The sequence below is a fragment of the Mastigoproctus giganteus genome, chromosome 9 (assembly GCF_048544385.1).
Source record: "Mastigoproctus giganteus isolate SK-2022 chromosome 9, ASM4854438v1, whole genome shotgun sequence".
NCBI lineage: Eukaryota > Metazoa > Arthropoda > Arachnida > Uropygi > Thelyphonidae > Mastigoproctus > Mastigoproctus giganteus.
In genome coordinates, this window is record NC_143583.1 from 112,347,737 (window position 1) to 112,364,862 (window position 17,126).

General features: G+C 35.1%; 1 protein-coding gene across 1 annotated transcript in view; it reads left to right on the forward strand.

Moving 5' to 3' along the window:
• The window catches only part of Atg7 (Autophagy-related 7), a 196,796-nt gene that overhangs the window by 103,701 nt on the left and 75,969 nt on the right, over positions 1-17,126 (forward strand). Inside the window, exons 10-11 of the mRNA XM_090381559.1 lie at positions 87-177; positions 16,603-16,747. Coding sequence (XP_090237685.1) covers positions 87-177; positions 16,603-16,747 — 236 coding nt within the window. The remainder of the gene's footprint in view (positions 1-86; positions 178-16,602; positions 16,748-17,126) is intronic.

The window sequence follows — 17,126 nt, forward strand, 5'->3', positions numbered from 1 at the left end:
TTTTCATCAATTACTAATGGTAAATAAATTAAATACATTGCACATCTGTTACAAATATGTAATGTATTTGAATTAAATGTTTGCAGAATGCCCTCGATGCATTGGATGGGAAAAAAATAGCAACAAGAAATTAGGTCCTCGACTTGTTAACCTTAGTTCTACAATGGATCCAAGAAAGTAAGTTTATTAGGTTCGCATTTTAATGAAACTAATGATTTTGTTAATCAGTTTTCTGCTAGTCCCTAATTTTAGTTATTTTTTAATGTAATACCATATTTTTATTATTATGCACTTAATTTTTGAGGAGCTGAGATGAAATAAAAATAAAAACCTTTTCTTTTGTTATTTAGATCTTTGTAGAGATGACTAATGGAAAACATTATATTTCATACATACCATATACAATCGAACTTGGTTATAATGAGCACGGAAATAATGAGATCACAGCTGTAACGAACAGAGCCCTAATGATTTTAATTTACCTGCATTCCCATACAATCGCTCACTGCTATAACGAGCATACTACACAGATATACCAAACAAACAAATTTTGAGACAAAATTTGCTTCGGTAGTCGAAAAAACCCAATTCTTGGAATAGACGAAAATGAAAAAGGCGACTTAGATCTATGACCATCTGCATCGGGTTAGTGGCCAGTTTATGACTTTGTCCTTCCAGGGAACGGGGGGCTATACAATAGTGCATTGCCATTCCGCTTGTCACATTACTCTATTTACAAATTGTCTTGTATTCACTGAACTATAAATTTATTTCCGGGAATTCTAAGAATTTTGGAAACTGGACTTCTAAGAACATTGTATGCATTTCGGGCTTCTATGAACTTTGTATTCAAATCACTTTACTATCATTTTAAAATAAAATCAGTTAGAAATGAACCCTTCTTCAGAAACATGTCTACTAACAAAAGAAAGTGTCTCTCGATTTGCAAAAAAGTTGAAATTATTTGAGAGTTAGAACATGGTGCAAAAAATGAAGTGTGTAAAAAGTTTTCTTTCTTTGTCCTTTTCAAGTGTATCAACATTGTGGAAGAATGAAGATGTTTACATGTCAGCACCGGAAAAGAACATAACTGAAAAAAAAAAAAAAAAAAAATTAGAAAGTGCAAGCTTACAAACATCGATGAAGCATTGCTTCAATTGTTCACCACACAAAGAAGTGCTGGATTTTCAATAGACTGTCCAATCTTGAAGGCTCAAGCAAAAAAATTTGCTAAACAATTTGAATGTGACGGTTGGCTGGATCGATTTAAAAAATAACATAACATTGTTTATGCAAAAGTAAGTGGAGAATCTCAATCTGCAGATCCAGTAATGGCAGATGAATGGATTGGCCATGTTTGTGCAGAAATCGAGAAAGATTTTAATGACGAAGACAACTACAATGCCTACTAAACAGGACATTTTTATGATTTGACACCTGACAATACATTTAAATTCAAAGGGGAAAAATGTGTTGGTGGAAAAAAAATCAAAGGCTTGCTTGACGGTGCTCACATGTGCAAATATGACAGGAATTGATAAAAAAAACTGTCTGTTATTGGAAAATCATTAAATCTCTGTTTCAAAAATATAAGGAAACCTCCTGTAGATTACACTGCAAACAAGAAAACTTGGATGACTTCGGATATTTTTCGGCAATATGTAAATGATTGGAATAAGGAGCTATTCAAAAAGAAGAAAAATATTTTACTGTTAGTTGATAACTGTCCTGCACATCCCCAGATTGAAAATTTGTCCAATGTTAAGCTGGTGTTTCTGCCTCCCAATGCGACATCAATTTTACAACCAATGGACATAGGTCTAATCAAGAGTTTGAAAGGATTTTATAAAAGTTTTCTAGTTCTACATCTGATCAGTCAAAGAGAACAGAAACTCACCGAGTCTATATCGATATTGGATGCTATAAATTTATTGAATGATGCGTTGGAACAGCATTACTTCAACCATATTGAATTGCTTCAAGAAATCGAAATTAAATTCAAATGAAATTTGAATTGTAGATGAAGAAGGAAATGAAGGAAACAACTTACCATTATCTGAATGGCTGCTACATAAAAGCGTTGTACGTTTTAATACAGATAACATCGATGAATTTGTACGAGTTGATGACAACTTATTAACTAGTGGTCTTCCTACAGAGAGTGACGTTGTAGATGTTGTGTTCAACAAAGATGATAACGATGATGGTAAAGATGATTGTGATGATGATATGATGACAATTGAAAGTGAATCAAATTCAGTGCCTACAATCTCACAAGCTCAAGGTGCAATGGACACATTAGTCAATTTTTTTGAAGTGAGGCAAGTAATGAGACTTTTAACGCATTGAGTGTTTTAAGGGGAAACTTAAGAAATATCAAAGTGAAATCTTTAAAACAAACATTAATTTTAAGATTCATAAATAAAGACTAATTGAAATCGTGTTTATTATTAAATAGTATTGTTTTTAATTACAGAGAAATAAATTGTGTTTAATATTAAGTGTATTGTAGGTATATACTTATATTATTTTTATTCTCTCTAATATTTCTTTGGTTTTTTGAATCTATTTTTTTATCAAGTTATTGAGAATTGAAAAAAAATAGGAGGTAGATTTCACTCATCACTGATATAAAGTGTTCATTGTTTAACGGCCACAGGGGTTTCCCCATTCCACTATCACTGATATGGTGAGTAACGGTTATAACGAGGACAATTTTGTCGGTCCCTTGATGCTCGTTATAAGACTGTACAAAGATTCAAAAGAAATTATTTTAAAAATGTAATAATTCCAGATAGTATCACTACAGATACTATCTGGAATTATACTAGTATCTACAGATACTAGGAAATAAGCTATTCCGTATATTATCCTTTTTGACTTACAGCATATCAGTAAGATGCTAACAATGTACTGGATATTGCTAGTCATGCTCACGAGGATTGCAAATGTCTGCTCAGTAAGTGTTATCCCTTTAAAACTCCCAAAGCCAAAAATATAGGGTTCAGGTCCAAGGACCAAAATGGCCATTCTGTTTGGAAGTGCACAACTTATTGTCCCATTACTGGTAAAACTCATCCAAAGAAGATGTAAGAAAAGAACAGCACTTTCTTTCTCCATTGGAGAAATATTAATTTGCATAAATATAGTTGCCCGGAGGTGTGAAAATAAAGGTTGTTTATTTATGGTTTTTAATAAAACCTAATTTATAATTATAAATGCTGATTGATCCATTGTATTTTATGATTAAACAGTTAAAATAAAGCAGCATTTATGTTCAGACAAGTTCTATAATAATGTTCTTTTAATGATAAAAGACAGTTTCTTGTGGAGAGGAGAAAAAACTTTACTATTAGCATTAGCATTAGTAGAGGCATTTGATGCAAGAAAGCAAGCTTATGCAGCATCAGCCAAAAAAAAAAAAAAAAACTAATAAAATAAATGAATAAATAAATAAAAAATAACCACTTCCACTTCACCCCTCTGTTCGTGCGAAATACCTGTCCAGCCGAGCCTTAAACTTATTTAGGCTATCAACTTCCACGACAAGGGATGGAAGTCTGTTCCACCAACCAACCAACCAACCACTATTGTACAACTGTCAAGCATATGTTACCCTGCATATAGTAAAATAACTTCTTCTGAACTAATTGTTATAGGCTATGTTTTTGGATCAACTGTGCTGTCCTATCTTCATCCCAAAAGCTCAGTTTAATTCCAGACAAAATTAAAATAAAATTATATCCAGGTACAGTAAAACTGGATTAAGTGGAAATATGTGACCAGAATATCCAAACAACATAAGAACATGTCAGATGTGGTATTACAACAATGTTGTAGAGAATTTCCACAGTTTTCTCATTTAAAATGTTTAGAATTATTTGGCCTCTCTCTTGGTGGGCATGTCTATGAATAAACAATTGTGTTTAGCTAGTTGATATGAGGAACATTGGCCACATAGCAATTGTACTGTATAGAAATTCATCAGTTACTTGCATATAGAAAACAGACATGAAAGTAGTAAATAAAATAACAAAGATCACTAATCCCATCATTATAATTAGTCTTCAGGTCTTCGTGTATAAGCTAAAGAGCTGTACATTAAATTGAAAAACTAAAACTTAAAAAAATAAGGGCTATGTTGTACATATCTGTTAAAGAGATGGGAAAAATAAATTCATCACACTACTTTGCAATTAATAGAAGAAGAAGAAACATTCAAAGTTTCATTTGCTACATCATTCAAGGTGAAAAATCCCGTATGTTGGAAGCAGTTGGCAATCATTTTTCATCAACCTCATGCCATGTTGAAACACATAAATACATTGCCTACATCATCAGTTTTGCACTGTTTTGCTTTCAAGACACCAGTTTTGTTTATTAGCTTTCTTCAATAGTTTTTCTTAAAACATTGGATTACACCTTGATCAGGTGGCTGAGAAAATGATGTCACATTAGGTGGCAGGTATTCAACAGTGATTGCATGTAGACCATTCACTTGACAACATGGGTTGCTATTATCTACAAACAGTAAAACTTTTCTATTCTCCCTGCTTATCTTGCAATCTTCACAGATTTTTGGTGACATCCAATCTTTTGGTTGCTTGATAAATAGGTGGCAATGTCGTCAAACCTTTAAATAATCAAAGCTTCTTAATCATTGCCAATGATTAAGTGAGAAAGCTTTTCTGTGTCAAACATGTTTGATGCTGGAAGAATGGTAATCTGTTGTTTTGCCTGTTTTCTGACATTACATTTCTCACTTTTAATTGTAAGCATTTAAAAAAAAAAAAAAATTTAAAAAGGTTTTGTCAGCATTGAAGAAGCATATCATTTTGTTCATATGTAAGGTGCCTCCGTAGTCAGGTGGGCAGGAGCAGCAGTGCGTAGCACATGCTTCTTAATTAGACCGGGGTTCGAGCCCGTCACCACCAAATATGGAGGATGCGGAAAGGTCAGGGAATGACCACCGCATATCCCCGGAGCAATATGGCCGTAGTTGCTAATGCTCCTAAAAACCAAATAACAATAACAACAATGTTCATATGTAAATGAAATATTCTGTGTTAGTGGCTACACATTTGCTGCACACTTTTTTGAAAGACAGCCCATGAGTCTTAAATTTCTAGAACCATCCATCAGAGAAATTGAATGAAATTATCAGTATTCATCCGATGAGCAAATGATTCAGCCTTAGTTTTTAAAAGATTTCTGTCTACAGGAACATTTTTTTTGCATGCATCATGCAAAATATGTTCCTGTAGACAGAAAATGCATGTTTAACTAGTTGGTGTATGAGAAACATTGACCATGTAGCAATTGTACTTAGTAGAAATTCATCAGTTACATGCATATAGATAACAGATATGAAAGTAACAAATATAATAACAAAGATCACTAAGCCTATCATTATAACTAGTCTGCAGGTCTTGGAGGTTTTTTTGTCTAGTCTGCAGGTTTATTGGAGCTGGTGGACAAATAATGTGAATGGTTTTTTTTTTTTTTTTGCATAATGCTTTATAAGCTTGCTTCCTTCCACTAATAATAATGTCTCTTAGAAATGCTGAACTATTTAGTGAAGTCATTCTTAGAACACGTGTGATCATCTACTGCTTGTAAAATCTTAATTTTCTTTGCAGTTGGTAAAGCTCAGACTGTGTAAGAGCCATATTGATAAATATGCAATCTATGCATGCTGTATAATGAAATAAACTAGTTAAAGTTAATTTCATTATGATAGTGAGTGACTTATCATTATAAGCTTGTCATTTTCTTCAATAAATTGGTGTTCTTTCATTTTGAAATGTGAATATTGTAATAAAAAAAAGTAAAAAACAGGATAGAGTGGTTGAAATTTTTGAATCATTATAGAGAATTCTTTTGTCTTTCAAGGTTGTTAAAAAATCAATCCACTGCAGGAGAAGTCTCCTCAATGATTCATGTTGAGGGAAATGGACCATAATCTGCCACGCTGGTCCAGTGCAGGTTGCCAGATTTACCATATTTAGCAGTTAGGGGCTTGAACCCCGGTTTACTCAAAGAGTGTATATTACTACACTCGTGCTCCTGACTACTCTGCTACGGAGACCTTTCAAGATTGTTATAATGAATGTAAAATAGCATTAGGCTTATGGGAAATTGGTTGGACTTACCACTGTAGGCTGTTATAACATGCTGGAACACTAAAAAGAGAGTTGTTATAAAGAGCTTTGACTGCATTCATATTGTATTCTTATAATGTTAAATTTAAAATTTTTTGTAATTATTGCTTAAATTTAATAAAAAATGATAAGAGCTTTTGTACTCGTAGAGATTCATAACTTGCATTAAAAAATTTCAGCAAATATAAGAATTATAATAAACATTGAATACATAAGAGTAGAAGGATAGGGAGGAGAGGAGGCAAGTGTGGCACATGAAATTTACTGTGCTGCAAAAGAAGGTAAGTTGGGAACCACTGCTATAAGCATTTGAAATATCACTGAAGGGAGAAGCAATGATCTTGATTCTTGATCCAATTGTGAGGCATGGAATAGCATCACATGAATTCTTCACCACAAAAAACATTCAAAGTCCAGAAGTCTATTGGAAAAGTCATAACCTCAGTGTTCTGGGACTCTGGGATAGCTTAATTTGTACAGATTTTTGGTGCATGGTACCACAGTAAATTTCCAGTGTTATTTGATTTGTTATCTGATCATGTCAATGGATGTGACAACAGCAACGTTAAGGAAAAGATTGCCCAGAAGAGGTCAAGAACGGAATAATTTTTCTTGACAACAATACTTGGCTTATACTGCTAATAAGATTATTGTAACACTCAACACTTTGGGTTGGGAGATCCTGGACCCCCATCCTTTAATAGTTCAGACAAGTCTCCTTTAAATTTACATGTCTTGGACCATTAAAAGAATTTTTGTGAGGACAGAAGTTTGACATAAGTGTAGCCATGCAGGATTGTTTTCTCCATTTTCTGAAAACTTATCATGATGTAATCAAAATTCTGAATCAGACTTGTCTTCTTACCCCCATAGTTACAAATCAAGTGTAAATTTTGATTTGAATGCTACTAAGACCATCCTGTTATCATTGCTTAAATGTTTGGGGAAGACAAGGAGGGAATTCTAAGTTATCTTTCAAAAAATTCCTACAAGTAATACTGTGATACTTCTGATATGACAAGTGATCTTCCCAAATAATTCAAGGGACCCTCAAGTGGGATTGCACCCACTGAATGCATACCACCTTAAGTATGCAAGAACACCATGTGGAGAATGTAGACTGTGTCAACTGCCATTAGAGAAGTCACTGGTTAAGAAGGCATATGATCATACAGACCAGCAATAGAAGATGCAAGAACTCCAGAAATGTATAAGAGGTGTAGAGGGGGTCAGATGGGAAACTAGGGGTACACCTGCTGAGTGAGAGTCAAATCGAAGATTACATAAAACTATTTCTTCTGGTTTTGTTCAGTGTTTCAAAATTCTGATGGTTTCGTGAAGCTTAATGATCATTAAGGCTTGTGGAAGCAGTATCTTGAAACAGAAAGATATAAATTTCTCTCTGTCCTCCATTTCTACATAGGTCAGAACAGCACCATCTGATCATGAAATGTTTAGCATCCATGGTTCTGTAAGTCATGAGAGATACTCTAAATACAAGTCAACAAAAGGTATGTACCCAACTATTTAAGTAGATTGGCTTCTTCACAGCAATCAGAACCCAAGTGACAATATTAGAGGATGTCCCTTACCGCTTGTACTTTGTTGTTGTTTAGGAAAAGTATTCCACTGCATTTGGCTCTAGTTTCAATGGAAATAACCTATCACAGAAAAAAATAAATAAACCGAAAGCATTGATTTGAATTCTTTCTATATCATATGATATTAGGTAAACATCAGATTCCTTTTAAGCAAAACCTGCATCTAGTTTCAATGTGAGAATTATATGGAAATGACAGGACCATTTCAGCACCAGAGCCAAAACAGACCATTTTTCTTACAGTTTTTCTTATACATATCAAAAGAATCACTGTCAAATACAAAATTGTATAGCGATATGCAGTTGTGCAAAGTATGATTTTTGTAATAATACAAAACATCTATCTGCTGCAGCAGTACAGTACCTGTACTTCTGTGGCAGACAGATGCAATTGATGCTACAATGAAAGACCAGGTGGCAGTGCAATCTTATGAGCAGAAAATCACATCCTTTAATTCAGCCATGCTTGTGTTATTGAATAGTGACTTTCATAGTTTTAACTTTAATTGTCTGAGATTCTCCCAATTAGATCAATGCCAAATACAGGCAACATGTCAGAGTATGGCCCTCCCAAATCCATGCACATGCATTCAAGAGAAGCCTCCCCTACCTTCTCCCATTTTACTGATATTTGGGATGGCTTGACTTCTTCAAGAGGAGTGTTTCCATTTACAATGGGTTTCCTCAGCCTACAAGTTATTTCTTGTTAGGAATTTTTTCCCGCCATAAAGTGCGGTTCTGGGTGTCTTGGTCAGTTAAACCTCAGGTTGTCATGCACTCCCTTACTCCATCCATCCATGTCCTTCTAGGTCTTCCTCTTCTCCTTCTTCCAGGAAGTATTCATTCCAGGATAGCCTTTGGATATCTGTTTTCTTGCATCCGTTTTACATGTCCATACCATGTTAGACGCTTTTCTTTGATGGTGTCAATAATAGTCTTTTTCACTTCCATTTTTTCTGTTTTCTGTCTCTTCTAGAAGTTCCTGCTGAGCATCTCCAAAAATCCATTTCTGTGGAGAGCAATTTGTTTTCTACTCGCCTATTCAATGTCCAGGTTTCCGCTCCATACAATAGAAGACTTTGTACAATTGTTTGAAATATAAGTTTCTTTGTTTTATTTAGGATATTTTTGCTCCACAGAACAGAGTTTAACATGCCGATAGCCTTTCTGCCGTCTGCAATTCTCTTATTGATCTCTGCTTTGGATGATCCATCACTTTGTAAGATTGTTCCCAAATATTTGAATTTATTGACTTGTTTGATTTTAAAACCTGCAATATTTAGAACGTGTCCTGGTCCTGAAGACATTTCAGTTTTGCTAAAATCGATTTTTAGACTCCATTGTTTATATTCCTCAAACAATTGACGACATTCATACTTTGCATCTTCTAAGTCTTGTGCTATCACACCTGATCATCTGCAAAAAGTAAATTGTGAATATAGGTGTTCTTATTAATTGGCAATCCCATTTTATTGCATTTTTTCGACCAGGATCTTAGGCAGATGTCGATATAAATTTTGAAAAGTGTTGGTGACATGCAACAACCTTGTAATAAGCCTTTTGAAGTGTGGAATGCAGGTGACAAAGCTGATCCAACTTTAATTCTGCATCTATTATTCCTGTAAATTGCCTTAATAATGTTAATCAGTTGTCCATCAACATTTGCCTCTTTCAGTGCTTCCCATAAGAGTTTTCTTGGAACACTGTCATATGCCTTTTCAAGGTCAATGAAAATCATAAAGATTTTTTTTCCCCTTTTGATTGGCATTTTTCAAGGATCTGTCGTACTGTTGGGATATGGTCTATACATGACCTCCCAGCTGAAAAACCACTTTGTTCTTCTGATATCTCGATTCGGGCTTCTAAATGGTTCCTGATTTATTTTTCAAGGATCTTTAACAGCGGGTTCAGGACGCATATTGCTCTGTAATTTGAACAGCTTTTCCGATTGCCCTTCTTATAAATTGATGTAATATATCCTGTTATCATTTCTTTCTGTATTTCTTCTCCTCTCAGTATACTGTTTAACAGTTTTTGTATCAGAACAGTCACTCCTCTTCCTCCATATTTCAGAAGTTCCATGTAAACTCGTCCAGGTAATTTGCCATTCCTTCCTTCCTTCAGCAGGAGTTCCTCTTCCCGAACAGAAACTTTTAAGCCCGAGTCTTCTACACCAAAATCTTCCATAGTCTTGAACTCTCCCCGGTCTTCTTTTAAAAGTCCTTCATAGTACTCCATCCAGTCTTTCAAAGGGATTAATTGCAAACCAGAATTGTGTTTATTCTGTTTTCTCAAGTCTTTAAGGACCTTCCACGATTCCGCTGATTGCTTGAAGCCCAATTTGCTATTAATAGTTGCGCATTTCCTTTCCCATTCTTCTTTTTTCACTTCACTTCAAACCGATTGGCTATTTTTTTCTTTTCAACATAAATGTTCCTATATGCATCATTCCTATTACCCAGCCATTTCTGATATGCAAGTTTCTTTTCCCTCTACAGCAGCTCTTACTTTTTCTGTAATCCATGTATTTTTTGGTCCTTGGCTCTCTTTTTGCCTAGGATTTCATGAGCTATTTTTTTAACAGTATTTTTAAATATTCTTAGATTTCTTCATTATTACCTTTTATCTCTATGTTAATTGCATCATCCAGTCTCTGGGTAAAGTTGTTTCTAATGCTGTCGTCCTGGAGTAGGTCAACATTAAATTGATCCACTTGTAGCATTTCTCCTTCCCTGCATTGTTGGTTGTTCACAATATTTTCTTAATCCAGTTCCACCTCAGTGTTGATTTAACAAGAAAATGGTCAGATCCACATTTGGCTCCTCTATAAACTGACATCTTTCAATACATATGTCCCTGAATGTTTTGAAATAATGTAATCTATAACTGATCTAATTTGTCTTTTCTCCTGTGACCAAGTATATTTATGGATATCCTTGTGTTGGAAAAATGTGTTGTTTATTCTCAAGTCGAACTGTTCACAAAGATTGCATAGCCTATCTCCGTTTTCGTTCCTCTCTTTCTCTCCAAATCTTCCAATAACTTTGCTATTTTGTTCAGTTCCTACTCTTGCATTGAAATCTCCCATTAGGAATATCTCTTTGTTCTTAGGGATTTTTTCTATTAGTTCTCTCAGATCCTCCCAAAATTCATCCTTCAAGGTATCGGCGGTGTCATTAGTCGGGGCATATATTCCCAAAATACATATTTCTCTCCCATACATTTTGAGTTCCAATGAGATCATTCTTTCATTAATAAATTGCCAGTTTTTGATGTTGTCTCAATTTCTTTTTAACAGCAATAGAAACTCCTGCTCTTGCTCTTTCACTCTTATCAATTCCACTCCAAAATTGGTAGTATTCGCCCATTATTTCCTCTCCACATCCCTTTTTCTTTGTCTCTGATAACACGACAATGTCTAACTTGAATTTTTGCAGTTCATCCGGAAGAAAGTTTCTTTTAGTTGAAAGGCCTTGAATATTCCAGCATCCCAAAATCATAGTCCTTTTCTGTTTGCCGAGTCATTTCCAAAAGTACAATCCGTTTTCATTTTTACTTGTAGGTCATTTAGCATTTCTGTATTTTTTACACTGAACGAGGAGCTAGCCCGTTGCAGCAACCCCCAACCTGGAGGGCCGGGGTATCTCTCTTAGTCTGGCCCCTACCCTTTGACCTGTCAGGCTTGGGAGGCCCTACCAGTAGCTAAGCTACCACTGACTTAGCTCTCCGGGTCATTGGGACATGCAAGCCTCCCCACTGTGACAAGGTGGAGAATACCACCGGTGGCAAGGAGCCAAATATAACATTTCATGATAATTTATCTATTGGGAGTTGAGTTATTACACAACTCTTTTTAAAATAACCTATATAAAATTTTAGGAAAATGGATCCACTGGGAGTTAAGTTATTATATGTATATGGACAGACGGTTGAATATGGTGAAAATAATAGCCACTCTGTGCATATATGCTAATGTGCTTAAAAAACGCACACAATTTCAAATTTACACATGTGCATTTGAAAACTGAACAATTTTAATAATAACCATTTTATTTCTATATTTTGTTGATTTTTACAAGTTCGTAAAAATTAGTCAAACTTGAATAAAATTAACTGAATTATAGCCTGTGCTTTAATTCGTTTAATTCGGAAAATTTTATTCCAAAAGTTATAAACACTAAAGGAAACTTTTATAAATATTAACATCAAATGTTTACAATACATATTCAATAAGCCTGATTTCTTTTATCAAAAAGAAAATATTTACCTTGCAATACTTTTCATTTGAGCAAATTTTCTTTAACAGTTTTTTATTTTTTAGTGCATTTGCATAAAATTCTTTGCATGACATATTGTGATTGGTTTTCAGCAACAGTTCTCCTTCAACATTCTTGTTTCTATCCTTTTTCCATGCGTTAAACATTGAGCTAAATACCCGCTCACTTATTGCATTTGAGTGAGGCAAAGCAAAAACAAAATTAATATATTTTTTTCTGTATTACGTACTTCATACGCATTTAAAATTTTTATCCAAACATCTGTGGTATTTTTGAGTCTTTTGTCTCAATATTTTTAAGAAATGATTTCAGCAGAACATATTCTTCATACAGCAAAATCATCAACCGGTGAAATACCACCACTTTGCTTATTGTAGGCTTGAAGTGGTGAAACCCATGTTTAGTCTCTAGAGCAGGTGTGGGCAACAGCCGGCCCGCGGGCCACATCCGGCCCGCGACGATGTTGAATCCGGCCCCCTCGGTAAATGCATAAATATAGAAAATCCATACCTGACTACACTCGCCGTAAACGTTCGGCTTAATTCGGTTCAATCGGGAATCGCGGCCAGTACAACAGTAACCAAGTGATTCTACGCAGCGTCAAAGAGTTATTTCCTAATTATTATTGTAGCATCGATCGAACGAAGTTCCTTTGGGTTTGACTTCTTATTGAAAAAAATAATATTGGTGCGAGATATTATGTTTTATGCCTTTTCTAATTATTACAATTTTTAATTTAATATTAATTTATAGCCCATAAAATGAGCCAATTAAAAAAAAAAGAAAAATTGATGCCGAATGCCGCATTTTCAATGATAATTGGACATTCAGATATTTTTTTTAAAAATACATTAATAATTTGGTAATTCAAGTAATATAACATTTTTTAGGTTCTGATTTTTTTTATAAAATCGTTCAATCTATTCCGTCCCGCATCATGATGCGAAAATTTCATTCGGCCCGCTGACGAAAAAAGTTGCCCACCCCTGCTCTAGAGCAAAGTTTCCGGCATTCTCTCCCCCCCCCCCAATACTTCTCCTTCAACCCATGCACAGTACTAAGTACTATAGGTTTTGATACCTTTCGTGTTTGGGGTTTTCATAAAAAAAAAAAAAAAAAAAAATTGATATTGATATTGGGAATTTTAAATAAAAAACGTTTGTTGCCTGAGCCCTAAATCATTACAACGAAATAAAAAAAAAAAAGTCAAATAGAATGTAAAAGGTTACAAAGCAAGCATAATATAAATATTCTATAACCCTCTTTGTAAATAGGATAGAATGTCGTTTTTTGAGTCTTTAATTAAGGGTGCATTTCAACAACAACTTTATTGTCAGTTAATTCTTTCTTCCTAAATAATCATCTAAACAAGTTGTTTTATGATTTCTGCTTTTTTTTTCAAATTCCCCATTTCAAATGTTAAAAAAGGGGGGGGTATCTTGGAAATTTTATTATAATTCCAAAAGAGGTACGTTTGGCAACCTGTAACGTTGTATATGTGTCATCCTCTTCAGATTTTGAAGAAGATTTAGAAAATGCATGCGCTTCTCTTATAGCCAAGAAAACAAAAGAGAGTAAGCAATGGATACACAACATCAACTGGAAGAGAACAGAAAATGGCAAATTCCATCATTTACTGCAGGACTTAGAAGAAGATGAAAATTGTTTCAAGATGTACTTACAGATGAATAAAGAAGAATTTAATTTTCTATATAATCCAATTAAGGATTATATAGAAAATTAAATCCAATTAAGGATGACATTCAAGGGCAAAAAATACGCAATTTTGAAATTCAGTCAGTGCTAAGGAAAAATTAGTTGTATGTTTAAGGACAGTTGAAATACTGCAAGTTTAATTTTGAATAAGGTTTATTCTGTCAAAATACCAAACAAAAATTTTTAATGAAATTTAATTACAACAAAAAACCACTTCTCAACCCTAAATATTGAACTTGTAAGAAATTGTTGAGTTGTGCAAATTGAAACGATCAGCTTGTTCGTCCTCTCAATTTGTTAATTGTAATTCTGTTGGTCTGTTTTCCTCCTTTGACCATTTTTGAACATCCCTGTGACTGGACATTTGCGGTGAATATGCCAAGTAGCTGGTCGAAGTGGAGGGTGCTTCGGAAAGGCACAGGAGCAACGTCCTTGATGTTGTTGTTATTTGTTTTCGAATATTCTTACTTGTGCACTCAAAACAGATTATTTACTTCTGATTTAATTTTCTATTAGCATTTCCTCCATTTTCCTTTTGTCATGCCTAACGAAATTTCTGTTCGAACAGAAAAATCTGAGCTCCTGACAACGTCATTCTGCCTTGAAGCCCGACGTGTTATCTTGTGAATACAACCAATGACAACAGTGCTCTCCTAGCAATAAACTAATTAGTAAATATAGCTCCCCCACATTTGACGTTAGACATGTAATCAAGTGAAGTCTCGTGAAGTGGTAGTAGTGTGTTTCCGCCCTTAGAATCATTATCATATCAGTGGGGTTGTGCATGACCAGATAGCCTCTCTCGTGTAATAACTTTAATGAAAAAAAATGCAGAAACCATACCAAGTAAAAATTTGTTTATGCTTAGGAAGGTACAGAAAATCATGGACTTTTATCTTCAAATATCAATTAAATCAGGCTTGTTATTTTTGAAAAAAATCTCACTGTTCTCTAGTGTATATTGTTATGTGTCTGTTACTTCACATTATTCTAAGTAATAATTACCTAGACAGTGCAGTTTGGTTTTTCAGTAACAGTTTTTTAACTTCTTAAGTGTCTATATTTATGTTAATTAAGAATTGACATAAATATACACATTATTTGAATACAAAAAAAAAAAAAAAAATTGTGCATCCAATTTAGTGCATTATACACTGGTGTGCAAAACTTAAGGACCAACACTATTTCTAAAGGTTACAACCACAAAATCAAACGAAACAGCCTGTGGCGTTTTCATAACTGTGGCCGTTCGATAGAAAGCTGGTACACATGCAAAAATTTGAATCGTGATGAGAAGCTCACATAAACAGATAAAAGCAGCAGTTCAGTGCAAATTACTAAATGGTGAGCATGATTGTTACAGATGTTCGATTGGTTTCGTACAGTGCTACAGACAACGAAATGGCCAGTACACATCTGGATGACTTTACCCCGGGTCGAATAATTGGGAAGCTCGAGGAGGGTCAAAGTGCGAGGAGTGTGGCTGCAGAGTTCGGTATCGTCCATAGCATCGTCTCATGCAAATGGTCGGCCTACAGAATGACAGGTACAGCTGTTCGAAGGACTAGTGGTGGTCATCCCAGAAAAACAATGCCTAATGATGACCGCTATATGCTCCTACAGGCCAAGAGTGACCAACACCAGACAGCAGGATCCATTGTAAAAAAGTGCACAGGATGCAGGATATCGCGGTTTACTGTGACCAGGCGACTCCACAAAGGTGGACTGTTTGCCCGATGGCCAGTATGCTGTGTCCCTTTAACACCTGTCCATCAGAGACACAGTTTACAGTGGTGTATCGAACACAAGGACTGGACAGTAGCGCAATGGGATAAGGTACTCTTTACTGATGAGAGTAGATTCAGTCTCAGCTGCGATTCTGGACGTCAGCTAATCTGTTGAGAGGTTGGCACACGGTATCACCCCGCAAAATTCACCGAAAGGGATCAATATGGCGGTAGAGGTGTTCTTGTTTGGGGAGGCATTATCTTGGATGGACATACACAACTCCAGATACTGGAAGGTAGTACTGTAACCTGTGCACATTACTGTACTGAGGTAATCCTTCCCATGTGCATCTGTTCCGAGGAGCCATTGGCCCAGAGTTCGTGTTTATGGATGATAACGTCACACCCCATCGCACTGCAGCTGTGATATGCTTTTGGAAAGTGAGGACATTGTTCGTATGGATTGGCCTGCCCATTTCTCCCGATCGAAATCCCATCGAACACATATGGGACTCTCTCTCTGGGGAGACACCTAGCAACATGTCCACACCCACCAGAAAATATTCACCAGCTGAAGATGGTGCTGACAGAGGAATGGACGATGTTACCACAAGAACTTATCAACATTGTTCTAAGTGTGGACAGGCGGTGCAAAGCCTGCATCGACATTAGGGGTAGCCATATCTCCTACTGAGGACCACCTCTTCCCTTTGTTCCATCTTTGGCAGTGATACATCTGTATCTTGGCAGCCATTTTTGATTAAATTCTGTGTTGCCATTTTTGATTAAAGTACCTCTGTACCGTTTTGTTTCCGTTGTTGTGTTGGTGTTGTTTCCTTCATCATTTCTGTACCTCATGAGGTTCCTTTGATATGCTTTCCCTCATATCCAGGCCACTCCTATGAGAAGCTACAGGAGAAAACCTGACTGGTCCTTACGTTTTGCACACCAGTGTATATCAATATTTTTAGCTCTTTTTTTTTTTTAGCATTTTGAAACTCTTTGAGAAAATGAGCAATGATTTGTTTTTATAAATTTTAAGAGGAATAGATTGATAGCTATTGCATATGTCTCTACATTGTAGTATAAATACTAAAAGCAGACGAACTTGTTTTGTACAGATTATCAGAATCTGCTGTTGATCTCAATCTGAAACTTATGAGGTGGCGTCTTGTTCCTGAATTAAATTTGGAGCTCATTATGTCAACCAAGTGTCTTTTGTTGGGTTCAGGAACTCTTGGATGTAATGTTGCTCGGTGTTTAATGGTAAGCATTTTTAAATATAATGCTTTGTATTAATTTAAATTATTTGCTTTTATAAAACATTAATTAATTAATTAATTAATTAATTAAAAATTAATTATATTAAAGACAAATAAGCAGCATGCCATAAATGCTCGAAAAGTGTAGTTCAAAGGTGATTTCAGGAAAATTTTTGTAATCCAGGGCATGTCAAAGTATGAAAAAAAAAAGTACTCCACATAAGTTTCTCTTAGTTAATATTGTGTTTGAAAAACAATTTGTGGGCTTTCTTGCTTTGTCTTTCTTGTAGGCTTTGTAAGCTTTCTTGCTATATATAGTAGATAGGCTATATATATATACACACCGATTAGCCAAAACATTGACCAGCGAGTCATTATGCAAA